This window comes from Columba livia, chromosome Z (assembly GCF_036013475.1).
Source record: "Columba livia isolate bColLiv1 breed racing homer chromosome Z, bColLiv1.pat.W.v2, whole genome shotgun sequence".
Classification (NCBI taxonomy): Eukaryota; Metazoa; Chordata; class Aves; order Columbiformes; family Columbidae; genus Columba; species Columba livia.
In genome coordinates this window covers 1808023-1835340 of record NC_088642.1, presented here as the reverse complement: position 1 = coordinate 1835340, position 27318 = coordinate 1808023, and the positions used below count along the sequence as shown (strand labels likewise).

The 27318-nt window shown below is 49.2% G+C and overlaps 2 protein-coding genes and 1 long non-coding RNA gene across 3 annotated transcripts; 2 read left to right on the top strand and 1 right to left on the bottom strand.

Annotated features, from left to right (window-relative positions):
- Positions 1–62: 62 nt before the first annotated feature.
- Positions 63–12819, bottom strand: LOC102092795 (cilia- and flagella-associated protein 53-like). The gene is made up of 8 exons (XM_065046818.1): positions 12616–12819; positions 11694–11920; positions 10278–10451; positions 7510–7813; positions 4268–4486; positions 3659–3875; positions 1649–1751; positions 63–848 (listed from the first exon to the last, which is right to left on the bottom strand). The coding sequence occupies exons 1-8, from the start codon at positions 12802–12804 to the stop codon at positions 611–613; spliced, it is 1671 nt and encodes a 556-aa protein (XP_064902890.1). The 5' UTR covers positions 12805–12819; the 3' UTR covers positions 63–610.
- A 747-nt stretch (positions 12820–13566) lies between these two features.
- LOC110355085 (uncharacterized) lies at positions 13567–15592 on the top strand. Its single transcript, XR_002407463.2, has 2 exons — positions 13567–14368; positions 14632–15592. It is a non-coding gene; the product is annotated as an uncharacterized LOC110355085 (long non-coding RNA).
- A 1520-nt stretch (positions 15593–17112) lies between these two features.
- On the top strand, positions 17113–27315 carry LOC135577388 (tetraspanin-36-like). The gene is made up of 7 exons (XM_065046814.1): positions 17113–17268; positions 22844–23035; positions 23202–23276; positions 23424–23519; positions 23723–23875; positions 25484–25567; positions 26014–27315. Exons 1-7 carry the CDS (start codon positions 17209–17211, stop codon positions 26098–26100), a joined length of 747 nt encoding a protein of 248 aa, XP_064902886.1. The 5' UTR covers positions 17113–17208; the 3' UTR covers positions 26101–27315.
- The last annotated feature ends 3 nt before the right edge of the window (positions 27316–27318 follow it).

Genomic DNA, 27318 nt, shown 5'->3' with positions numbered 1-27318 from the left:
CATTTGTCACCTGCTCCTTTAGCCCCCCCGCAGCACCACGGATCCGGTGGGAGGACAACAAATAGTGCAGATATCTCTTTATTTTCCCACTCTAACGTCCTTGGTGAAGCCAAATAAATCGCAGGTGGCGCCGGGGGAAATAGTTTTGTCGGGCAAACAAACTTGTTTGTCTCCTTTTAATTGAACTGTAGAAATAAAATGTATAAGGGGTAAAGATATCGGTGAGGACAGCCCAGAGGAAAGCGCAGCCATCCCTGTTCTGATTTTCCATTAATATAAGACTTTAATTAAAGAGAAACTAAAGCGCTCAACACACAGAGAAAATCCCTCAAGTGTGTCCTAAGTGCTGGAAATTCTCTCATTTAGAAGGCAAAGGTTTCTGTTCCTTTGGGAATCAAAACTTGCGATGGTGATATTTAACAAGCACCGGCCTATTAAATATTTCAGCGTATCGGCAAGCGCCGGGGTTTTAAATTTGGGGGTAAATTTGGGGTGATGCGATTGGGACTGGAGTTGCCAGCTCTGCCACAGCCAAGTCGCCCACCCCATCGAGGTGGAAAAGCAGAATAAAAACATATAGGAAAGTATCATAAAAATCTATAGGAGAGTATCATAAGCGAACTTCTTGAGAGTCAGACGTGAGTTTTCGTCTCAAAGGGTGGATTTTGGCTGTTTTATCATAAGGCTTTGCTAGAATGTCCTGGATCCTCTCTTGGTAAGCTCGCTCTGCCGCTAAACTCGACTCGTGTTCCCGCCGCTTCTCTTCTTCCTCAGCATCACGGGCCTGTTGTCGCTGGGCGATTTGAGCCCTGAGTTGCTCTTGGTATTCTTTTCTTTCCTTGACTTTTCTGGAAATAACATATGAATGGGTTATTTATAAAGCCTGGCTTAAATCAACAATTATGATGATTTAATCCGTTAGCTTTAGACTAAAGAACCTCCTTCTGTTTGGGCTCATTGCTGGAGCGGGACTCACAAAGACGCCACAATGCCAACAGTTGAGTCAAGATTTGGGTGTAAACGCAACTGGGATGGACCGCAAGTGACACGACTAAACGCCGTCTTTGCTAAGCGAAGCTTATTGAAGACAAAACCCAACGTGTCGCCTTGCAAACGGGGAGATTAAGACTAGAGAACGCAACATTCCCAGTAACTTGGTCACCTCCCCAGTGCGGAGCATCAAAAATAAAGGGAATAAGTGAAATAATGTCCTTTGCATGACACCCAGAGGAACATTTTAGCTACTGCGGGTAACGATTTTCACCCTAAGGTGAGAATTCCATGTTTCCGTGCAGCAATCGGGGACTTTGGCGGCTGATTAAATGACCATTTAATTGCTGCGTGTGGGTGGAGTTGAGCAATTAGCACTAGTTCTCGCAGATAAGTAACCAACTAACCTCTCATTAACCCTCCTCCCTAATAACAGCTCGGAGTACGAGGGGGTGTATTTAATAAACAAGTCATGCAATGGGTCAAAAAAGCCCCAAACGAGATGTAATGAAACGCCGTTATTTGTGTGATTTGTGTGATCTCGCACCAATTGAGCGGCTCTGAACAAAGGAAAATAAGAATTAACCCGCTCACAAATGTAAAAGATGGATCTGCAATGAAATTAATTGATTGGAGAAAAGAACAGAAGGAAAAATACCTCGCGTATTTTTCTTCTTCTACATGTCTAAGTTCTGCGATGGATTTGGATAATAACAACCTCTCTTGAGCGAGTTCTTCCTGCTCCTTTGTGTTTCTTTGCACTGAAAAACAAACCAAGTTGTAGAAGTTAAGCTAAGCTTAGAGGGACGGCGACCCTGAGTTCAAGCCTAAAGAGCAAGACTAAGTTTTGCTGCTTCTCCAGAGCCACATGAACAATATCAATGAACAGAGACACATGAACAATATCAAGTTATCCTCAGCTTATTCGGTTTTTATCCACTCAGAACACAAAAAGACTTTGCATTCAGAACTTAATAGAGTAAATAATAAAGATTGTTTGCTCATGTAATCTGTGCTTCACTGGGCTTTGCTTTGGTGATTCTAACAGGATATTAGTGTAAGGAATTCCCTTCTTAGGAAAATCGCTGCTAAAATGCGAAAATAGTGAGTATATTTGTGTGGCTTTTCTGGTTTTGGCCCCCGTCTCTTCCTTTTGTACCCGTTCGGTTCATTCCGGGCACAGGCCAGGACTTGTTAGTCTAAGTAAGCATCTTAACGCCTTCAAAAAAATCATGCGTTATACATAATAAAACGGAAAATTGAATAGCACTAGGTATGTGCTGAGAATATGCCTTGAGTGAGGCATTTGGCACAGTGTCCCACAGCATCCTCAGCGCTGAACTGAGGGAGTGCGGTCTGGATGAGCGGGGAGTGAGGTGGAGTGTGACCTGGCTGAAGGGAAGAAGCCAGAGAGTCGTGGTCAATGGGCAGAGTCCAGTTGAGGCCTGGATCTAGTGCAGTGCCTCAGGGGCAGTGCTGGGGCCGGGATTGTTCAAGATATTCATCAGTGATTTGGCCGAGGGAATAGAGTGACTGTCAGCAAGTTTGCTGGTGACACCAAGCTGGGAGGAGTGGTGACACGCCAGAGGCTGTGCTGCCATCAGAGAACTGGACAGGCTGGAGAGTTGGGCGGGAAAATGGAATGAAATAGAACAAGGGCAAGTGTAGAGTCTTGAATCTGGGCAGAACAACCCCAGGTTCCAGTGTAAGTTGGGGAATGACCTATTAGAGAGCAGCGTAGGGGAAAGGGACCTGGGGGTGCTGGGGACAGCAGGGTGACCATGAGCCAGCACTGGGCCCTTGTGGCCAGGAAGCCAATGGTACCTGGGGTGGGTTAGAAGGGGGTGGTCAGTAGGTCAGAGAGGTTCTCCTGCCCCTCTGCTCTGCCCTGGGGAGACCACACCTGGAATCTTGTGTCCAGCTGTGGCCCCTCAGTTCCAGCAGGACAGGGAACTGCTGGAGAGAGTCCAGCGCAGCCACCAAGATGCTGGAGGGAGTGGAGCATCTCCCGTGTGAGGAAAGGCTGAGGGAGCTGGGGCTCTGGAGCTGGACAAGAGGACACTGAGGGGGGACTCATTCATGTTTCCAGATATCTAAAGGGTGAGTGTCAGGAGGATGGAGCCAGGCTCTTCTGGGTGACAACCAGTGACAGGACAATGGGCAATGGGTGCAAACTGGAACACAGAAGGTTCCACTTAAGTCTGAGAAGCAACTCGTTCCTGGTGAGGGTGGCAGAGCCTGGCCCAGGCTGCCCAGGGGGTTGTGGAGTCTCCTTCTGTGCAGACATTCCAACCCGCCTGGACACCTTCCTGTGTAACCTCATCTGGGTGTTCCTGCTCCATGGGGGGATTGCACTGCATGAGCTTGCCAGGGCCCTTCAACCCCTGACACTCTGGGATTCTGTATTATTATCGCTGTGGGCGATGGGGCAGGAGAACAGGCCCTCCAAGCACTGTCAAACATCTTCCCAAAATGGGGCAGGTGGTGAAGATGGTCTTGGCTTAAATCATAAATCAAACCGCTAAAGCATCAAGAACCCCTTGCTGTGTATTCTGTGTGTTTTCCAGTGGGACTCAAATGATCTGAAGCATCACTTTCCCACCAAAACAATCCTATAAACGCCCGTCAGAGTCAACTTTCAGAAGGCGACTCAGCCACTATCACTTACGCTTCTCCTCAACCTGCAGTTGTCGTGTATCCAGGACGTTTTTCAGCAGCTGCTCTCTCGCTTCCCTTTCTAACCGCACTTGTTCGGCCTTCTTGGCCCAAATCTTGGCCATCTCCTCATCCAGGAGCTGCTCGTCTTCCTTTTGGCGCCGTTTCTCCTCCTCCTGCTGCTGAGCCCGGTGCGCCAGGTAGTTCTGTTGCTCCTTGAACAGCTCGTGCTGCGAACACAGATATTTGCAGAGCTGATCAAGCTACTTCACCCTCACCTGCATTAGAAACCTCGGGATTGAGAAATACATTAAGACACAATAATAAATGTCACCTCCTCTAAGGTCTAACAGTGAGTTTATACATCTTTCCTAATGTATGTGAGCTTCTAAATACCTGGAGCAGAGTAAAGAATTCAGCTCCCTGCTCTCTCAAAGATACGTCAAGACCCATTTTCAATGGGCAATTGACTTGTTTGTGACACACACATCCGCCTCTCGTGGCATCTCCAAGATATTTAACATGTGGTTTTGCATATATATCCAGCTAGTAAAGATTTTAAACCTTTTCTTAGTATTAATGAGTTGGAATAAGTTAAATATTGACTTCCCTCAGCTCTTACTTTTCTTTTCGTTTTCTCCTCAAGGTCTTCCTGGGGTTCCTGAAGAGCTTTTTCTAAGATCTTCATCTCGAGGGCAAGTTCGTTTTGTTTTTCCTCATTAAGATGCTGTTTCTTGTCCTCGGCTGCGCTGAGCAACACGTCCCTGAGTTCTTTCTGTTTCTGTCGCTTCTCCATCTGACGTTGTTCATTCTCTTGCTTAAGCAGCTTCTGCTGTTGTTCCTACAACGGGAAAAATAATCAGCTTGTAACATCACAGAATCCCAGAATGTCAGGGGTTGAAGGGCCCTGGCAAGCTCATGCAGTGCAATCCCCCCATGGAGCAGGAACACCCAGATGAGGTTACACAGGAAGGTGTCCAGGCGGGTTGGAATGTCTGCACAGAAGGAGACTCCACAACCCCCTGGGCAGCCTGGGCCAGGCTCTGCCACCCTCACCAGGAACAAGTTGCTTCTCAAATTTAAGTGGAACCTCTTGTGTTCCAGTTTGCACCCATTACCCCTTGTCCTGTCACTGGTTGTCACCCAGAAGAGCCTGGCTCCATCCTCCTGACACTCACCCTTTAGATATCTGTAAACATGAATGAGTCCCCCCTCAGTGTCCTCTTGTCCAGCTCCAGAGCCCCAGCTCCCTCAGCCTTTCCTCACACGGGAGATGCTCCACTCCCTCCAGCATCTTGGTGGCTGCGCTGGACTCTCTCCAGCAGTTCCCTGTCCTGCTGGAACTGAGGGGCCACAACTGGACACAAGATTCCAGGTGTGGTCTCCCCAGGGCAGAGCAGAGGGGCAGGAGAACCTCTCTGACCTACTGACCACCCCCTTCTAACCCACCCCAGGTACCATTGGCTTCCTGGCCACAAGGGCCCAGTGCTGGCTCATGGTCACCCTGCTGTCCCCAGCACCCCCAGCTCCCTTTTCACTGCTCTCCAACAGCTTGTTCCCCAACTTACACTGGAACCTGGGGTTCTTCCTACCCTGATGTAAGACTCCTTGCATAACTTCCAACCAAGCGATGGCTAAAATTAGTTTAATCAGAACACTGAAGAGCAAAGATAAATAGCTTAAGATTTTCACTAAATGATAACAGAGCTTCGTATATTGTGGATATTCTGCATCTCTAGCGGACATAATTATATGAGGTAAGTAATTGCATCCTTATATTCTGATGGGAAGTTACTGAATTTCCATTTCCAATTTATATTGGAAAGAACGGGAAAAGTTGAGTTCTTAACAAAGAAACAATGAAAAGAGCTAACAGGTATATATATTTTAAGATTATTTAGTCAAAATTAAATAAACCACTAGCAAGCACCAGTAAAACCAGCACAACTACAACAAGCCTATAGTGGAAAGGGAGAGGAAAAAACAACAGCGTATTGACCACAATGGTTGGGCCAAAGCAACCAAACGCCTCCTGTAATGACACCCAAGAGTAGCCAGGACTAATGGGTGAGAGTGTTTAGGCACTGAATTAGTTAAAAAATAGCATATATGGGTGTATATTCTGAAATTCCAACAGCTGAGGCATAAGCAGTTGGGATTTTGTACATAAATGCGTATCGTGGTCTGAGAGCTGGTGTTGTGCGTCCCAGCTGGGACACGAGGAAACTAGAAATCAGGAAACTGCAAAGCTGTATGGCAAATGTGCCCAGGTGGCCAAAAAGGCCCAAAAGGCCACCAGCATCCTGGCTGGTACCAGCACCGGTGTGGCCAGCAGGCCCAGGGCAGCGACCGTCCCTGTGCTGGGGACTGGGGAGGCCAAACCGTGAATCCTGGGGGGGGTTTTGGGAGCTCAAAATGGCGGCACCAGAATCACCTCAGGGCTCAAAATGGCACCAGAATCCGCTCAGGGCTCAAAACGGCGGCACCAGAATCACCTCAGGGCTCAAAACGGCGGCACCAGAATCACCTCAAGGCTCAAAATGGCGGCACCAGAATCACCTCAGGGCTCAAAATGGCACCAGAATCCGCTCAGGGCTCAAAACGGCGGCACCAGAATCACCTCAGGGCTCAAAACGGCGGCACCAGAATCACCTCAAGGCTCAAAATGGCGGCACCAGAATCACCTCAGGGCTCAAAACGGCGGCACCAGAATCCGCTCAGGGCTCAAAACGGCGGCACCAGAATCCGCTCAGGGCTCAAAACGGCGGCACCAGAATCACCTCAGGGCTCAAAATGGCGGCACCAGAATCACCTCAGGGCTCAAAACGGTGGCACCAGAATCACCTCAGGGCTCAAAACGGTGGCACCAGAATCACCTCAGGGCTCAAAACGGCGGCACCAGAATCACCTCAGGGCTCAAAATGGCACCAGAATCCACTCAGGGCTCAAAGCGGCAGCACCAGAATCACCTCAGGGCTCAAAATGGTGGCACCAGAATCACCTCAGGGCTCAAAACGGTGGCACCAGAATCACCTCAGGGCTCAAAATGGCACCAGAATCCGCTCAGGGCTCAAAGCGGCAGCACCAGAATCACCTCAGGGGTCAAAATGGCACCAAAATCACCTCAGGGCTCAAGATGGCGGCACCAGAATCACCTCAGGGCTCAAAATGGCAGCCAGAGGGGTGGTGGGATCACCTCCCAAGAAAGGCCTTGAGGTGCTGGAGTGAGTGGAGAGAAGGGAACGGAGCTGGGGAAGGGGCTGGAGCACAAGTGTGATGGGAGCCGCTGAGGGACCTGGGGGGTTCAGCTGGAGAACAGGAGCTGAGGGAACACAGGGACACAAAGAAACAGCCTCGAGTCGCACTGGGGAAGTTTAAATTGGATATTAGGACACATTTATTCATCTAAAGGGCTGTGGGGCATTAGAACAGGCTGCCCAGGGCAGTGCTGGAGTCACCATCCCTGGAGGGGCTGGAAATACACAGAGATGAGGTTCTCAGGGTAGTGCCAGGGGTGGGTTAACGGTTGGACTCAATGCTCTCAGTAGTTTCTTCCAACCAAGATGATTAATAATTCTATGATCCTAAAAGCTTAAAAAGATGTTGATTTCCCACAAAGGCTCTGAGAGGCTTTAAATGCCCAAATCCTTGACATGCCGAGTTTCAAAAGCCGTATTTCCCTCAGTAAACAGGAGCGCGTTTGCCGCAGCTCTGGAAAAGAGGCTTAGCATAACAGGACAGTCTCAGATCCTAATGGAATCAGTGAAGACACAAAGAAGGTATGGATTAATCTAAATGTTTAGTAAGCCTGTCACCAGGAGGGCCTTCTAGACACCTCCGAACGGCGAATTATATAGAAATTACCAGCAACTGAGCGTCCTCTTCCTTCAGCCGCTTCTCCTCCTCTTTGCGAGCGCCGAGCGCCGCGACCTGGGCGCCGAGCACGTTGAGCGTTTCGCGGTGCCGCTGCGCCGATTTCTGCACCTCGGCGGCGTCTCGCTGCTCCTTGGCCAGCCTGTCCTGCCTCCAGAGCTCCGCGAACATCTGCTCCTCCTCCCGCCGGTGCTTTTGCAGCTCTTCCTTCAGAGCCAGCTGGGCCAGCCGGTCCGCGCACACTTCTCGCTGGTGCTTCTTGGCCAGCTGCACGCGGAGCTCCTCGCATTGTTGGCTGGAAAGGCAACGGTAAAGGTTGAAATTGAAATAACGGGCTCAAAATAACGTGTGAGTCTGGAGGGGTGAGGAGGATGGAGGATCTTGGGTCATACAGACACATGGCACTGATGATCGGGATGGCAGATTCTACAGCTGGTGTGGCGCTGGCTCTTTGGGAGATGTAGGAAGTCAAAGAGAGATTGGAAGGAGATTTGCACCTTGGTCTGTTGGGGAGCAGCTCCTGTATCTTCATTTGTAGGAAAAGGGGGGGGAGGAAGAGGGAAAAGGGGGGGGAGGAAGAGGGAAAAGGGGGGGGAGGAAGAGGGAAAAGGGGGGGGAGGAAGAGGGAAAAGGGGGGGGAGGAAGAGGGCAAAGGGGGGGGAGGAAGAGGGCAAAGGGGGGGGAGGAAGAGGGCAAAGGGGGGGGAGGAAGAGGGCAAAGGGGGGGGAGGAAGAGGGCAAAGGGGGGGGAGGAAGAGGGAAAAGGGGGGGGAGGAAGAGGGAAAAGGGGGGGGAGGAAGAGGGAAAAGGGGGGGGAGGAAGAGGGAAAAGGGGGGGGAGGAAGAGGGAAAAGGGGGGGGAGGAAGAGGGAAAAGGGGGGGGAGGAAGAGGGAAAAGGGGGGGGAGGAAGAGGGCAAAGGGGGGGAAGGAAGAGGGAAAAGGGGAGAAGAGGAATGGATGTTGTTGGAACATGCGTTGTGCGGGGTTTGCATATATAGGCCTTTCTTTTACATATAAACCACACACAATATGCTTGTTCAAACACACCGGTTGCTCTTCATTCAAATACAGACTTAACTAAGTCTCCTGGTCCCTCGAAAGCTCATTCTTATGGAGAAAATACTCAGAGAGCGGAAATTTAGGTTACACTGTTCAACAGGAACCACTAGAATACGCTGTCAAACAATATTTAATTTGGACAATATATAAGTATTTTAATTGTTTTATCAGCGGGATATAAACGTTCATCAACAAGGGTGAAGATGTACAGGTGTGACAGACGCACAGGAAAAAAATTAATGCAATAGAACAAGGGCAAGTATAGAGTCTTGAATGTGGGCAGAACAACCCCAGGTTCAGTGTAAGTTGGGGAATGAGCTATTAGAGAGCAGCGTAGGGGAAAGGGAGCTGGGGGTGCTGGGGACAGCAGGGTGACCATGAGCCAGCACTGGGCCCTTGTGGCCAGGAAGCCAATGGTACCTGGGGTGGGTTAGAAGGGGGTGGTCAGTAGGTCCAAGAGGTTCTCCTGCCCCTCTGCTCTGCCCTGGGGAGACCACACCTGGAATCTTGTGTCCAGCTGTGGCCCCTCAGTTCCAGCAGGACAGGGAACTGCTGGAGAGAGTCCAGCGCAGCCACCAAGATGCTGGAGGGAGTGGAGCATCTCCCGTGTGAGGAAAGGCTGAGGGAGCTGGGGCTCTGGAGCTGGACAAGAGGACACTGAGGGGGGACTCATTCATGTTTACAGATATCTAAAGGGGGAGTGTCAGGAGGATGGAGCCAGGCTCTTCTGGGTGACAACCAGTGACAGGACAAGGGGCAATGGGTTCAAACTGGAACACAGGAGGTTCCATTTAAATCTGAGAAGAAACTTGTTCCTGGTGAGGGTGGCAGAGCCTGGCCCAGGCTGCCCAGGGGGTTGTGGAGTCTCCTTCTGTGCAGACATTCCAACCCGCCTGGACACCTTCCTGTGTAACCTCATCTGGGTGTTCCTGCTCCATGGGGGGATTGCACTGCATGAGCTTGCCAGGGCCCTTCAACCCCTGACATTCTGGGATTCTGTGAAATAACTGTCTTACCTTAACACAATGGGTTCAAAGTTCTTTCAGCAGTGAAGGAATAAACAGTTATTTATTCTTTTTCACGCTTATAAACTAATCTGAATTTAATTGCTTTCTCAGAGGAGAAGAGAACTTAAGTAAAATTTCAGCACGGGTAGAATAATAGAAAATACTCCTGTAATTGCTTGATTTCATCAAAATAATTCCTTTAAAGCAGCTTTTACAGCAACTTAGAAGCATCTGCTCCCCCAGATGGTTGGTTTTCTTCCTCTCTTGATGTCCTAAGCTTCTTAACATTAAAATTATGTCTGTATTTGCCACTTCCCAAAGACAAAAACCTCATTTATTTCTCTCCTCTCTGGTTACTTATTCATTTTATGGTACAAAGTCGCTGCGATAACACTTTCCATACGGATCCTTGTGATGTTATCGCAAAATAGAAGACGATGCAATATGTTTTTTAAGATGATTTTCTTTAAAGGTACCAATAATGAACATACACAGATATTTGCTCATGGATCTTCAATAAATATTTGTCTCCTGATCAGCAAAGTCTCTGCATGGACCAAGTTGTTTAAGGATGAACATAACAGGGGGAAAATAGATCTGGAGCTACTTAAAGACAACAAAATTATCACCTTCTTGCCCAATTGCCTCTTGGTATTTATTTCGGGCAAACACTAAGATATATTTGTAGTGATACCTGAATTGCTGCTCCCGTTTCTCAGCCACCAGTTGTTGTCTTTCTTTTTCTCTCTTCTCTCTCAGTATTTTGGCTTGTTCCCTCATTTTGTCGTGTTTCTCCTGTACCGTTTCTTCAAGGGCGTCCATCTCGGCAAAGTATTTGGTTTCCTCTGCTTCCAGAAGCTCACGAAGTCTGTATTGAAAATATTCAAATAAAAGTTAAAATGATCATTCTGGAGAATGATAAAGGTCTAGTTTATTGGTTACAGGCACAAAATGAAGGTAACAAGGGAAAGTGCAGAGTCTTACATCGGGGTAGAAACAACCCCAGGTTCCAGTGTAAGTTGGGGAATGAGCTATTAGAGAGCAGCGTAGGGGAAAGGGACCTGGGGGTGCTGGGGACAGCAGGGTGACCATGAGCCAGCACTGGGCCCTTGTGGCCAGGAAGCCAATGGTACCTGGGGTGGGTTAGAAGGGGGTGGTCAGTAGGTCCGAGAGGTTCTCCTGCCCCTCTGCTCTGCCCTGGGGAGACCACACCTGGAATCTTGTGTCCAGCTGTGGCCCCTCAGTTCCAGCAGGACAGGGAACTGCTGGAGAGAGTCCAGCGCAGCCACCAAGATGCTGGAGGGAGTGGAGCATCTCCCGTGTGAGGAAAGGCTGAGGGAGCTGGGGCTCTGGAGCTGGACAAGGACACTGAGGGGGGACTCATTCATGTTTCCAGATATCTAAAGGGGGAGTGTCAGGAGGATGGAGCCAGGCTCTTCTGGTGACAACCAATGATAGGTCAAGGGACAATAGGTTTAAACTGGAAGACAAAAGGTTCCATTTAAATTTGAGAAGCAACTTGTTGGGGGTGAGGGTGGCAGAGCCTGGCCCAGGCTGCCCAGGGGGTTGTGGAGTCTCCTTCTGTGCAGACATTCCAACCCGCCTGGACACCTTCCTGTGTAACCTCATCTGGGTGTTCCTGCTCCATGGGGGGATTGCACTGGATGAGCTTGCCAGGGCCCTTCAACCCCTGGGATTCTGTGATTCTGTGAAAATGGGCACTTGGCTCCTTCCAACATCATCCAAATTTTAACTTGGGGATGACTGCAAAATCCCCCCTGAGGACACAAAAAATCATGCCCTGGCACAGATTAAGCTCTTTATCTTGCAAACCCAAACCGTACAAGTTACGGTGTTTAAATACGCATCCCTAGCGATTGGCTCAGTAAGTAACAGCCCAGTTAACTACTGTTTGTTCTACATCGCTGCTTCACCAACAAGTAAACACCATTACGCTTTCAATTACAATGAATAATTAATATTATGCCCCAACACGTGGTGTAACACGGAGCTGAGCTCTACTGAGTGTTTTTCCCGTTATCATTTCTCTAAGAGCAAAGTTAAACTGAAAATATTAGGGTAGATGTTGTTTTTAGCTACGCGCTGGTACCTCTCTCTCCTCTCCTCGGCTCCAGGTAGATATTCCAGCATGGCCGCGTCCACCTTTCTCTGCAGGGCGCTGTGCAGCCATTTCTGTTCATTGTGTTTCTGCCACTCGTTAACGTGGCGATACTGGGCGTAGAGCTTTAAGAGGTTGGCATATTCAAGTTCTTTTTCTTCCCGTCTTTGGGCGGAGGCAACGTTTTCACTGGTTTGCTCTTTAGGAGACCTGGCTCTCTGTAAGAAAAAGCATTGTCAGTGGTGAAAATATGATCTGTGGTTTGGTTTGGATGAATTCATGATCAAATAAGGTGAGGCCGCACCTCAAATCCTGGGTCAGTTTTGGGCCAAATGGCGGCGCCAGAAGCCCCTCAGGGCCCAAAATGGCGGCGCCAGAAGCCCCTCAGGGCCCAAAATGGCGGCGCCAGAAGCCCCTCAGGGCCCAAAATGGCGGCCAGAGGGGTGGCGGGATCACCTCACAAGAAAGGCCTTGAGGTGCTGGAGCGAGTGCAGAGAAGGGAACGGAGCTGGGGAAGGGGCTGGAGCACAAGTGTGATGGGAGCGGCTGAGGGACCTGGGGGGTTCAGCTGGAGAACAGGAGCTGAGGGGACACAGGGACGCACAGAAATGGCTATGACTTATATCTCACTTATATCTGTTTATGCCACCTCCACAACCTCTCTTTGCAGACTGGTTCAGGCTCTGGCACCTCAAAGGAAAGAGGTTCCCCCTTATACTCAGATGGACCCTCCTGTGCTTCAGTCTGTGCGCATTGCCCCTCACCCTGTCGCTGGGCACCACTGAACAGAGTCTGCTCCATCCCCTTGTCCCCCTCCCCAGGGAACCCCGCGCCGCTCCCGGCCCCCCCTCACAGGGCCCAGCCCCAACCAGCACCGGGCTGGAACCCCCCCAAGACCGGATGGGCCGCTCACCAGCGCCGTGGAGTGCGGGAAGGGCCCGGGCACCTCCCGGCACCGCGGCCGCTGCCGGCGCCGCGCGTCCATGGCCGGGGAAGGCGGGACACGCCGCCCGTTGCCGTGACAAAGCGCCGCGCCGGAAGTGGCGTCATGACGCCGGGTGCGCTGCTGCGGGCGGGCTGAGGGACGATGTGCGGGTGACATGGCGGCCGAGGGGCCGTGGGTTGTGGAGTCACAGAACCATGGAGAACCTCAAGATAATCGAGTCCGACCATTAACCCACCCCCGGCACTGCCCCATGTCCCTGAGAACCTCATCTCTGTGTATTTCCAGCCCCTCCAGGGATGGTGACTCCATCCTGTGTCCCCTCAGCTCCTGTTCTCCAGCTGAACCCCCCAGGTCCCTCAGCCGCTCCCATCACACTTGTGCTCCAGCCCCTTCCCCAGCTCCGTTCCCTTCTCTCCACTCGCTCCAGCACCTCAAGGCCTTTCTTGGGAGGTGATCCCACCACCCCTCTGGCCACCATTTTAAACCCTGAGGTGATTCTGGTGCCCCTGGTGCTGCCATTTTGACCCCTGAGGTGATTCTGGTGCCGCCATTTTGATCCCTGAGGTGATTCTGGTGCTGCCATTTTGCGCTCCCAAAACTGCCCCCAGAATTCATGGTTTGTCCTCCCCAGGTCCCAGCACAGGGACAGTCGCTGCCCTGGGCCTGCTGGCCACACCAGTGCTGGTACCAGCCAGGATGCTGGTGGCCTTTTTGGCCACCTGGCCCTCCAAGTGTGACACATCACCCCTGACATCCCTTAATGTAACGTCACCTCGCTGTGAGGTGCTGGTGGCATCTAGTGGGAGCAGAGCCTGGCACAGATGGCTACAAGAGTGACAACGTTTTGAGTTAATAAGCACATAAAAGGAAGATCTGAGCTTCATGTTGGTGGTCGCTGTGTGAACCCCACAGCTCAGGACAAGCCCTGGTAAGAACCTCCTGTGGTCCGTGTCCTGCCGGCAGACATGGCCCAGAGCTGCTCACCCTGTAGATAAATAGGAAATAAAACGTTATCTATGGATCCGTGGTGGTGTCAAGTTCATTGCCCGCAAAGAAGTCACAGGAAAAAGATGTCGCTGAAGCTCGGAAGGTGATAAGAGCTTTGCGTTCTGGCAGATAGTCAGGACTTGGCTGATGAGCAGTTAGCTCCTGGAAAAGCTAATTTTAGTCTAAAAGTATCATGGATGTCTTGAGATGTTAATATTAGATGAAGAGACAGATCTTCTTAAAAGGGAACTCTGGTTGCGGCACTTTTCTTCAGGGTTTCCTCACTGGGGGGATATATGTGGGATATCTATGGTGTGTCTTGCATTCTTGTTCCTGAAACCTCTCTCTAAGGATCTTGCCAGTATAAAAACACTTGTTTTACACTCAGGTGTCCACAACTGCACACAAGTCAGAGTTTTAGATGTGCGCTGTGGTTTTAAGCTGCTTTAGACAAGCCCGGCCAGTCACAAAAAGAGCCGGAGCCGCCTCTCCTTTCTCTCCTCGGCACAAAGATGCGGCTCATGTGGTTAAACCCTAAGGACGGCGCGACGTGGCTCCTTGGGTTCCATCCGCCTTGGCCCAGCTGCACGAACACGAACGGCGGCGCGAAGGAAGTTCCGGGGGCGAGAAGAGGGAAGAACGGCACCTCGTGATGATTTAAAGCAATTTGGGAAACCAGAGATGTGGGAAAGTCCACCCAGGACAGTTGGGCCTTTCTGCTCTTTGCAGAAGCGTAAGTTGATTGTTATCAACCGATGAACAATTCCCCCTTTTCTTTGTACAAAGGAACTTTCAACTTCTTCTTCCAGAAGGAAAATTAACTGCTTTTAAGGGAACCACAGGCATCCCCACGTCTCAGAATAACACAAAACTTTCCTTAAAGCTTTGAGACATCAGCAGTTCTGAATTCCCCGAGGTTTCCTCTGGTCACGCTCCCTTCTAACCCTTCCAGGTAATCTTCAAAATATTTAGGGAAATCATTTTGATGTCTTTTAGGTACTTTGGAGATGGAGCCGGTCAACGTTCAAATATTAGGAGCTGAAAAGAAAACAGGGAATCTTCAAAGGGAATAAAGGAGGCGGCTGATGGGCCGGGGTGACGTTTGGTGGGATCAACATGACTCCTGCTTGGTCGTTGTGGCTTAGGTGTAGAAGTACATAGATCAGAGACCTTTCCCGCCCGCGGCGCAGACAGAAACGGGAGAGAAAATCAGCTGCTCTCCACACCCACGGGCAAGTAGAGGAATTAATCTCTTCATTTCCTTCTCTCAACCTTCAAAGCGAAACCACAAAAGAAGAGAATGCAGATGATAAGATCCAACGTGGGTGTCATCACTTTGTCCCACCGGGATGTCCTCGCTCACCACCTGGATGTCACCAGAATTCCCCTCCCAGGATATCGGGGGCGATGGAGCTGAAATGGCTGCGGTGGCAACTTCCTAATTCAACTTCACGCAGCAACAATTTCCCCACCGTAAAAATGAGAGAGTATTTGTTGCTGGGCAACACATTTGTTCACAGGGGCAAGAACTGTGTAACTCTGCTAATATTAAAGAGGAACTGAAAGTGTGTAGTTTTTCATACTTTTTGCTAATTTTGGGAGCTCCGTAAAAGATTATTTCAATATTTTCTGCTAAAAAGTTGGCTGTAAACTCGCCTTCCTGTTATTTTCATGAGGTATCACAAAAGATCCAAGCGATTCTGAGAAATAAGATCGTCCGCTGTGAAAAGCGCTTTTGTGTCACCCCCACGTGCTGATCATGGGAGAGTGATTTGCTGTCCCCGTGGCACCACGGGTCACCAAACATGCGGCAAGTTGGGCAGGAAAGCAGGAATAAAGGGTTAGAATCAAGGGGAGAGTGAGGAAAGGGACAGTTACGCAGCGCTTTTGTGCAAATTGATGGCAATCGAACGATGGGTTTTATCTTTAATAACTATTAAAATGTTTTCGGTCATCTCAGAGCTGTTCTCGGTGAGTTTTTTGGGAGGGATGTGAGGTGGGGATGAAGTTCAACAAGGCCAAGTGGCGGGTGCTGCCCTTTGGCCACAACAACCCCTGCAGCGCTCCAGGCTGGGCACAGAGTGGCTGGAGAGCAGTCAGGCAGAAAGGGACCTGGGGGGACTCATGGACAGGAAGCTCAACAGGAGCCACCAGTGTGCCCAGGTGGCCAAGAAGGCCAATGGGATCCTGTCCTGGATCCAAACCAGCGTGGTCAGCAGGACAAGGGCAGTGATCCTTCCCCTGTGCTCTGCATTGGGGAGGCCACACCTGGAGTGTTGTGTTCAGTTCTGGGCCCCTCAGCTCAGGAAAGAGATTGAAGTGCTGGAGCGGGTGCAGAGAAGAGCAACAAGACTGGGGAAGGGACTGGAACACAAGCCCTATGGGGAGAGGCTGAGGGAGCTGGGCTTGTTTAGTCTGGAGAAGAGGAGGCTTAGAGCTGAGCTCAGCACTCTCTAGAACTACCTGAAGGGCAGTTCTAGCCAGGTGGGGGTTGGTCTCTTCTCCCAGGCAGTCAGCAATAGGACAAGGGGGCTTCAACTTAAATTTAGGCTGGAGATTAGAAAGCAATTCTCTGCAGAGAGAGTGGTCAGGCATTGGAATGGCTGCCCAGGGAGGTGCTGGACTCACCGGCCCTGGAGGTTTTTAAACTGAGCTTGGCCATGGCACTTAGTGCCATGATCTAGTCAATGGACTGGAGTTGGACCAAGGCTTGGACTCGATGATCTCTGAGGTCTTTTCCAACCCAGTCCATTCTGTGTGATTCTGTGAACTGCATGTAAGGCTTATGATACAAAGAAAACATAGAAATCAGAATTCACCAAATTCTCCCGGGTTTTAATTCAGTAAGAAAGCAGAGGATTAAAAATAGAGAATTGAAATGTGGAGGATTTGGGGGGAAAGGCTGAAAAATGTGACGTGGAGCAGAAGGGACGAGGGAGCGACCGGGAGAAGCGGATGGGGACGAGCTGGCTCGGAAGCGGCACAAATGGATGTGGAGCGAGCTGGAAGTGAGTCAGCAATGTCCCGTTTAAACCCAGTTTTAAGTGCTTCAAGAAAAATGGAGCTCAATAGGAGAAAAACAGATCTGGCAAATTATGGTAATATAAAACACAAGAGCGACTGGTCTTCGGAGCACTTATGGAGAATGATCTGCAGCGCTGCTAAAATAAAGATTGCCGCTTAACAGTTTAATTGACTCTGCTGTTAAATTCATTGCTCCACTTCTTATCTCTTTTTATTTGTTTTATTTTGGCGGCCAGGACGTATTTTGGGGTGTCCAAACCCTCCTTGTAGCTGTGGAAAAACGGGCACCACGCCGTGCCAAAGCAGGAAAGTTGAGGAGTGATGGGAGGCACTCAGAGGAAAAAAAAACCTAAACGATCAAAAACTAAGCAAACAAAGCAAAAAAACATCCTGAAGTGAACAATATTTGCTGACGGGGGAAGTTCCTCCATGGCCGCCGCCCCGTGGGCGGGAAGGGCCGGGGCGGGCGGGCCCGGGGGCGGCTCCACACGGGCCTCACGGCCGGTTCCTGCTCGTTGTGTCGCAGAATCGTTGCTTTTCTGTCACGATATGGACTGTGGCGTGATCACCTCCAAGACTGTGTTGCTGCTGCTCAGCCTCTCGTTCTGGGTACCGAGACTGGGGGGTTTATTTTGGGGGGGACCCGGGTGGGTTGTGGGGCGGCCGCGGGTGTTGGGTGCGAGGGGACGGTTCTGAGGGACGTGACTGCGTTCGCAACCAACATCGCCAGAGTTAATCGATTAATTTAATCCACCAGTGCGTAGTTAATCGATTTATTTAATCTACAAGTGCGTAGGGAACTTATTTCTGTAGGGAAACCCTACATACGCATTTTTAAAGAACAAAAAGTTGCGAGCTTTTAAAAGTTCCTGAGGGGCCGCCCTCCCGCTTTGGGGTGAGGTGTAGTTGGAAAATGGCCGAGAATTTTGTTCCAACTATATTTAGCGACAAATACGCCTTTCCAAATCGCTTCCTGAGTAATTATTTACGACTATTTAAACAAGAAAAAAAAAAGAGGGTGGGGTTGTGTACTTTTTAGCCTTCGGTTTGAAGGGTTTGGGATGGGAGGTTCATGACATGATGGTGACAGCGTGGAAGAAGATGCAATTATTCCAGTATTCCCTAATTTTGGGGGTTTTTCTCCCGCATGGGGAAATGTGCTTAATCCCCCCATCACCACCCAGGGACTCGTGTGCTGCTCTTGTAGAAGGGACCGAATCGGTCACGTAGTTTTGAACGTGCCGGTGACAGCCTGAGGATGAGGGTTGAGAACCCTCGGCCCCCATCGCTCGGCTTCGCTGTGGGGAAGGGAGAGAACCTTGTAAAGTGAGGAGGAATTCAAGGGGAAAAACAGGTTTCCCACAAAGCAGCTACGTGGAAAGAAAATAAAAAACAACTATAATATTGCTTCAATTAAACCCTGAGGTCTCGTGGGGTGTTGCGCCTTGTTTTGTAAATAAGGGCCGTGCTGCTGGTTGGAGCGAGGAGCTCACCCTGTTCCAGCCCCATGTTTCTTTATAGCACGTTTTATTGCTGAATTTATTTCTGGGTGTATCTGAGGTGACTTGTATCGCTGTGTTTGCTGCTGCATGTCGAGTAATGTGATCTCCCCATTTATATATGGTGTGCGGTTGCTTTTATTCTTAAATACTCACAGGGAGACTTTGGAGCATCCCACTATTTGCATGTGGAAATCCCCTGAGCTTTAGCTCATCGTGCTTCGGATCAGCATCATTTCTTGGCTTCTAAAACCTTAACAGCTTTATATCTTCTTGGAATTGTTTCTGGGACCTTCTGCTGTGGAGGAACTCGCTAATCATGATTGAAGCCATTCAGTCCTCTGGATCTATGGACTATCAGTAATTATCCTTCCACACATCTATAACCTCTAAAATTGGGGTGACCCAGACCAACCCTTCGTATTTTTACCCCAGGAAGAGCAATTCAGCTCTGAAGCCCGTGGCGTTTAGACGCTGCCGCCACCATTACGTGCAGTAATCACATTCCTGCAGTAGAACCGCAGAACCTGGAAATCAGGTTTGGAGAGGGTGGGGAAGGAAGAACTGGATTAATTTTCTTTCAGACCATTTCTAACACAGAATCCCAGAATGTCAGGGGTTGGAAGGGACCTGGAAAGCTCATCCGGTGCAATCCCCCCATGGAGCAGGAACACCCAGATGAGGTTACACAGGAAGGTGTCCAGGCGGGTTGGAATGTCTGCACAGAAGGAGACTCCACAACCCCCCTGGGCAGCCTGGGCCAGGCTCTGCCACCCTCACCAGGAACAAGTTGCTTCTCAAATTTAAGTGGAACCTCCTGTGTTCCAGTTTGCACCCATTGCCCCTTGTCCTGCCACTGGTTGTCACTGAGAAGAGCCTGGCTCCATCCTCCTGACACTCACCCTTTAGATATCTGTAAACATGAATGAGTCCCCCCTCAGTGTCCTCTTGTCCAGCTCCAGAGCCCCAGCTCCCTCAGCCTTTCCTCACACGGGAGATGCTCCACTCCCTTCAGCATCTTGGTGGCTGCGCTGGACTCTCTCCAGCAGTTCCCTGTCCTGCTGGAACTGAGGGGCCACAGCTGGACACAAGATTCCAGGTGTGGTCTCCCCAGGGCAGAGCAGAGGGGCAGGAGAACCTCTCGGACCTACTGACCACCCCCTTCTAACCCACCCCAGGTACCATTGGCTTCCTGGCCACAAGGGCCCAGTGCTGGCTCATGGTCACCCTGCTGTCCCCAGCACCCCCAGGTCCCTTTCCCCTACGCTGCTCTCTAATAGGTCGTTCCCCAACTTACACTGAACCTGGGGTTGTTCTGCCCAGATTCAAGACTCTACACTTGCCCTTGTTCTATTTCATTACATTTTCCCGCCCAACTCTCCAGCCTGTCCAGGTCTCTGATGGCAGCACAGCCTCTGGCGTGTCACCACTCCTCCCAGCTTGGTGTCACCAGCAAACTTGCTGACAGTCACTCTATTCCCTCGGCCAAATCACTGATGAATATCTTGAACAATCCCGGCCCCAGCACTGCCCCTGAGGCACTGCACTAGATCCAGGCCTCAACTGGACTCTGCCCATTGACCACGACTCTCTGGCTTCTTCCCTTCAGCCAGGTCACACTCCACCTCACTCCCCGCTCATCCAGACCGCACTCCCTCAGTTCAGCGCTGAGGATGCTGTGGGACACTGTGTCAAATGCCTCACTCAAGTCAAGGTAGACCATGTCCACCGCTCTGCCACCATCCATCCATCTTGTTATGTCCTCATAAAAGTCAATGAGGTTGGTCAAGCACGACTTCCCCTTGGTGTAGCCCCCCAAACAAATTGATTGAAGCTGTTTTAACTACAGAGGTACCCAGGGTGGTGCTTCCAGCTGTGGGAGATCTGCCCACCTCTAATTTTGCTTTTAGCACCTACTGATTAGGTCCAAATATGTGGTTATTTTGGTAAATGGGTGTTGGCCTGGTCTGGATGATGATGGGATGGTGGTTTAATTCGTAAAATAAGAGTGGAAGGGTTGGAGGAGACACCAATATTAGTGGTAATGTCTTGTGAAGTGACTTGCTGTTAAACACATCGTCACATCCTGGACTATTTGTGTGGTTGGTGCTTAATCTGTCTCCTGTGCCCTTGGTGCATCCAAGACCAAAAACTACTTGTTTTCAACCTTATTAGTGGTTTCCTGTGTGTATTGGAAGCTCCTCCTGATTTTAAGCTATTCTGCCCAAAAGCAGGAAGCAGAAATCAAGCAACTTTCAGGAAAATGAACTTTGCTGTGTGTGTAACGGTCACACGGATAAAAATAAAACTAAGATATCAGCGCCGCGTGGTCGGAAAAGGGGAAGCGCTCAGATGCTGGTGCAGATACGGGGTGAGAAACTTGACCCTTTCTGGCCCGTTTCTGGGGAACAACCTTAGTCTGGGTGTCCCCAAAGCTGGGAAAAGACCTGTTGGGTGGTCAAGTTATGGATTTCGGTCTCTTCATGAGTCTCGCACCTGCGCTTTTCCTTATGGCAGGAGGCACAAACCAACCCCGGCCCTTCCCTTTCAGCTGTGCGATGAGCCGTATTTTGGGGCAGATTATAGGCAGTTTCCAGCTCCGAGACGTTTTCCCAGGTTTTAGCGTTCGCTAAGTGAACTTTTCGTTCTTTGGTTTGTAGGTCATGAGGTGGAAGTCGCAGGATGCGGTGGCCGAGCCAGGAATGGCTTAATGAGGAACCGGGGTGGTTCTGAAGGCAAATATTGAACTAGAGGGTGTTTTGTGTCTGAACCGGCTGTTCAGATCAAAACCAACTTGGCGGCGGCCGATAAATCCACCGGCGCTTGGTTGACATTTGCCGCGAGCTCTTACAGTCTGTGCCTTTTATTTGGGGACGTGCTCAGACAACTAAATAAAACATTTATTCAACAAGACTTGAAAACAAGCTGGAACATGCCCTGTATTTTGATATAATCTACTTTGAAGAGTCTCCCACGGCTCTGGAGGCTCAGTAGAGTTGTGTCCCACCTCTGGATTTCCCATGAGGAGACTGTGGTTTCAAGATAGTAGGAAAAGTCTGCACGAGTCTCCCTGTGCCCACAAGTTACTGGGGTTCATTTCCTGTTCCATGTCGCTGTGTGTTTCCTAAAAGAAGTTCTGGGTCTGGTGACAGCTCAGGCTTTTCCCTCCTCTGGAGCCTGAACCAAACTGCTCTGGTTTGGCTGGGGGGTTGAGTGCACCCGCCACAGATGTAGATAAATACCTGAGGTGGGGGCGGCAGGAGGATGGACCCAGGTTCTTCTCAGTGGCACCAAGACCAGTCAACAAGCACGAACTTGAGCGGTGGTGGATGCTCCATCCTGGAGACATCCCAAGGCTCTAAGCAACCTGAGCTGGTGAAGACATGAAGGGGTTGGACGAGGTGACCTTTAGAGCTCCCTTCCAACCTAAATTATTCCATGATTCGATGAAATTGAAACATTAGAGGTTCCTTCTGAACGTCGACATTCAGAAGCCATCTGGACGTGCTCTTGGTGGTTCGAACAGATGATCTCCAGATTCCTTCCCACCTCAACCCTTCTGTTCTTTGGTGACCTCATACTGCCCCTGTAAGGAGGGTCACACAAAGCCGCATCACACTCATTGATTTATCATTTGGAGAAATGGACACTGTAAATAGGGTAGGAAACGAAGCCGACGCCAGGAGGTCCCTCGAACCGGGAAAGTTTTAAGCCCAGGGCAGGAAAAGGAATGTGGGAAGTGGGATGGGAAGCGCTGAGCAAGCGTTGTCCTGATTTTGGGGGATGCTCGTGGTCGAGTCCGGGACCTCCATGGTCCTCATGGGCTAAATTTAAGCAGCAGTTGGAAAGTCATTAAAATGTTGGGTTTCGTACACAAAGAATTAAATAAGTGGAGTATTTTCTGCAGGCGAAACAGCATCAGGTTTTATATTGGGTGCTCTGATTTAAATCACTGCTCTGCAAAGATACTGGTGAAACAAGCCTTAAAATGAACTCAAAACCCCTCCATGAGCTGCTTGTCTCATGAAGAACTAGAAGGGAATGGTTCAGAACGTGTTTGTGTGGATATTTATAGTTCTTCCAGTGTGGCTTTATATATATATGTGATATACTGGTCCACATTAATGGTCCAAATGATCGAATCAACACACTGAAGCTGGAGGATTCTGGGAGAAACCTTAAAAAAACCTCCCGAAATCTCAAAACGACAAACGCCACCTTTTAATTTCTATGCTAGTTTGGCTCTTTTACCATCTTGTATTTAGATGTGGTGGGAGGAGGGAAAATTATCTGTTCTGCCTGTTTAAGGGCCCCCTGGTCATTCCCCAACTTACACTGAACCTGGGGTTGTTCTGCCCACATTCAAGACTCTACGCTTGCCCTTGTTCTATTTCATTACATTTTCCCACCCAACTCTCCAGCCCGTCCAGGTCTCTGATGGCAGCACAGTGTTTCAGCTTAGCTAAATCAGTGCTTCGTTAGTAGAAAAGTGATTAACGGGATGTGAATTTTGTGTTACAGTTTGGATGAGCAACTAGTTTAGGTGCCCCTTTTTTCCTTCTAGATCTTTGCATGCTATAGTCATTACTCCTAAAGTTAAAATATGAATCGCACCGATCCAAACAGCTCCGTATTGACTTTCCCGGGCGGACGCTTAACTAATAACTCTCTCGTTTGCATTTCAGGCAGCAGCAGCCGGTCTCAGCTATGTTGGGGGTTACGTCATTAACACCTACAAGAGCTACAACAACTTTCTGCAGGACAAGTATGCCGTGTTGCCGGCCGTCATCATCCTTTGCGTCGCCGTCGTCATGTTCGTCATCGGGTTGATCGGCTGTTGCGCCACGTTCCGCGAGTCGCGCGTCGGCCTGGGGCTGGTGAGCGTTGCTCGGCCTTCTTCGCCCTGTTTAGTTCTGTGAAGCCCGAATCTCAACTTGTAGAATGATTTTTAAAAGGGTTCGATAACTTCGGGCCTCCAGGTCACGTCTTTGAGCTCAACAAGCAGTTGATTCATTCTTTACAGTCTTTTTCTTTTCATTTCAGTTCTTGGCCATTATCCTGGTTATCTTTATTGCAGAAATATCCGCTTTTGTCCTGGGATTTGTTTATAGGGAAAAGGTAAGCAAAGAATTAGCAGCTCTGTAGAAACCTGAAAGTAAAGAATAGATCTGCATTATTAGAGCATTTGAAAGGTTTTTGGGGGCTTTGTCCCCTATCCTGCAACCACATTAAAACAATATGTCTATTTTTTCCCTTTCCAAATAGGTAAAAAGTGATGTGCAAGGCACCATGCGCTCAGTCTTCGACAAGTATGATGGGAAAAATCCGGAGTCTACTGTTGTGGATTACTTGCAAGAACAGGTAAGAAAATGCTTAAATTGTTCTCAAAATTATTTAGAAAGGAATAATTGCGTCCTAACCGCAGAATTCAGCTCTACAGCAGCGTTTAGCATCTGATTCTCCATAGCAATTGAAGCCCAGCTTGCCAAAGAGAGATTTAACATTAATTAGCATTCGTGTTCATCTATATCCATACATCCCTGTAACTGTCCTGTGTCTGGCAGCTTCATTGTTGTGGTGTAAAGAACTACAGTGACTGGACAACCACGACCTGGTTTAATGTCACCCGTAACAACAGCGTCCCTCTGAGCTGCTGCAGGCAAGACGTGAAGAACTGCACAGGGAGTCTGGATCAGCCCCAGGACCTCGAAACGCGGGTGAGGATAAAGGACACGGTTCCACAGTTGGGATTTGTCCCCAGACTCTTTTCTCGCCATAGTTTTCCTCTAGCTAACGTCCTTCCTTGTGGTCTGGATGATCAGGTGGTGAGGTGGAGTGTGACCTGGCTGAAGGGAAGAAGCCAGAGAGTCGTGGTCAATGGGCAGAGTCCAGTTGAGGCCTGGATCTAGTGCAGTGCCTCAGGGGCAGTGCTGGGGCCGGGATTGTTCAAGATATTCATCAGTGATTTGGCCGAGGGAATAGAGTGACTGTCAGCAAGTTTGCTGGTGACACCAAGCTGGGAGGAGTGGTGACACGCCAGAGGCTGTGCTGCCATCAGAGACCTGGACAGGCTGGAGAGTTGGGCGGGAAAATGGAATGAAATAGAACAAGGGCAAGTGTAGAGTCTTGAATCTGGGCAGAACAACCCCAGGTTCAGTGTAAGTTGGGGAATGAGCTATTAGAGAGCAGTGTAGGGGAAAGGGAGCTGGGGGTGCTGGGGACAGCAGGGTGACCATGAGCCAGCACTGGGCCCTTGTGGCCAGGAAGCCAATGGTACCTGGGGTGGGTTAGAAGGGGGTGGTCAGTAGGTCCGAGAGGTTCTCCTGCCCCTCTGCTCTGCCCTGGGGAGACCACACCTGGAATCTTGTGTCCAGCTGTGGCCCCTCAGTTCCAGCAGGACAGGGAACTGCTGGAGAGAGTCCAGCGCAGCCACCAAGATGCTGAAGGGAGTGGAGCATCTCCCGTGTGAGGAAAGGCTGAGGGAGCTGGGGCTCTGGAGCTGGACAAGAGGACACTGAGGGGGGACTCATTCATGTTTCCAGATATCTAAAGGATGAGTGTCAGGAGGATGGAGCCAGGCTCTTCTGGGTGACAACCAGTGATAGGACAAGGGACAATGGGTACAAACTGGAACACAGGAGGTTCCACTTAAATTTGAGAAGCAACTTGTTTGGGGTGAGGGTGGCAGAGCCTGGCCCAGGCTGCCCAGGGGGTTGTGGAGTCTCCTTCTGTGCAGACATTCCAACCCGCCTGGACACCTTCCTGTGTAACCTCATCTGGGTGTTCCTGCTCCATGGGGGGTTGCACTGGGTGAGCTTTCCAAGTCCCTCCCAGTCCCTGACAGTCTGCGATTCTCATGTTATTCTATAAAAGCTCCTAGGTGATGAAAGGGGGACCAGTCTGGATGTTTGGTCTTATCTGTACTAATAATTCCTTCATGTTTCATGTTAGACATGAGGAAGAAATTGTTGTCCCTGAGGGTGGTGAGAGCCTGTCCCAGGTTGGCCAGAGAGGTGGTAGATGAACCATCCCTGGAGACATCCCAGGCCAGGCTGGACGGGGCTCTGAGCACCCTGAGCTGGTGAAGATGTCCCTGCTCATGGCAGGGGGGACACTGGGTGACCTTTAGAGGTCCCTTCCAACCCAAAATATTCTATGTTGCTACAAAAGCAACATGACAAGGCCAAAGCGTGAGTTGTGGCAAGAATGGAAGCCCTCAAATCTGCAGTGGTTGGTTAGACAGGTCTTACAAGGGAGCTAAAAGCCCAAAATGTCCAGCTGAATTACATCTTTGGATGAGTTTTCACCCATTTCTTTCCCGGCAGGGCTGTGCAGCGGAGGTGGAGTTGGGGCTGCAGAGCGTTATCAGCTACGCTATGCTTGTCATCCTGGGCTTTGCCATTGTCAAGGTAAAAAATCTCTCTTCCCTCATGGAAATATGACAAGGAACAAAACCTATTTATGACTTAGAAGACTGAATGGAAACTGGATCATGTTGTGAGTTGAAAAGCCCTGATGAAAAACTCGTAATTGGCGCATCGATGAAACACCGACGCAGCTTTGTGAAGGTTTTGACCCGTATATTTTAACCTGGTGCTTTGTCATTGTTCGCTCTACCTGCTCCCAAGATTTGTAACCTGTTCTTTGTTGACAATTTCAACCCTTTAATATCAGCAAAGTGGTTTTTATTTGATTATAAAAGTGTGGCTGTAAGGTGAGCCATTGCTATTTAACATCCCATTCCTGAACTCAGTGTAGAAGCCAAAATCTGCCCAGATATCATCTTAGATAACGTTAAATCCGATGATTGAAACATAAAATACAGCGAAACTAAATGTCTTACGCTCTCTTTCAGTTCTTCGCCATGCTGAGCGTCTGCGTGCTGACCTGCAAGAGAGAAGACACTGGGTATCAGCCGCTTTACTCGGGCGTATTCGCCTAATAAAACACAAACATCACACTTTTTGCTTCCTGATAATATAGACTCGTAAAGATGAACGCTAGAGGACAATTTATGACCTTCTTGCTAAGTATTTTATGTATGTGAAACGGAAAGAATGTGTATTGACTTGGGAAAGTTCCTTGCGTGTGGCCCTCAAAACACGCAGAAGAAAAACCTTTTGAATTCAATAGATATTCAATATGTTCAAATATTGTTTGTAAGCGTGGGGAGTTAGAAGATGTTTTCTCTATAGCTGATGGTTTGATTTTGTGTTCTCCTTCTGGTCATATGTTGTAATTCAGTTTACCACAGAGGTGGTCAGCGCAAGACAACCTGGTTTAAAGTCTAGAAATGTGTATTTGAGTTGTTTTTAAAGCACTTAGCAAATGTGAACAACGCCAGGCTAGGAGGGGATGTATGTGTTGAGCATTTGGGCTCGGGACACCTCTCTTGGCATTATTTTTTAAAAATTATTATTATTTGACATTAAAAATGGCTTTTGATTTCTTTTCCTTTTATTGATGCTTTCATAGTTCGTCTAGTCAACAGGCTATATCTCTTCATTTAACATACAAATCGCAAAGGTTATTGAGAAGATGCGAATCACAGGACATGTTGGTTCATGTGGTTGTGTAGACTCGATGCCGCCATCCCTGCCCCTTTCACCGCTTTTCACCCCTAAAAATACAAAGACGACGCATTTTTGTACCGAGGAATTGCAATAATTTGCTGTCTGGCGGAGTCACGCGACTCCTTATTTGCTCTTTTAATTTCTCCTTGAAGTTCTGCTCGAAGTCACTTCTTGGATGGCCTTCTTGGTCCTTTTTTAACACATTTGTGTGTCAATCTGTTTCTCAGTTCTTTAGGGGTTTTGGGGTTGTTTTTAAGGTTGGGGAAGGAGGGAACTACGAGCTATTCCCTGTTAGGGAATTGTGGACAAGCAGCAGAGTTTTGCTTATATTTTTATTTGGAGAGATAAGCAGTTAATCCTTAGCAATAAATACTCATATTTGTAGTTAATTAGGAATAAAACAAAGGAGTTTAGGTTAAGATAAGCTGTTTATTTATACTTTCCTCCCCAGAGTAAAAAGCAATGGGTGATTATTATGTTCTATATGAGTATGTATATGTTGAAAAGCGACTTAATTTTTATAGAGGGCTTTGTCTTTTACTGAATGTCGAAATAAACTGAATTTATATGGATAACTAATAAAAGCT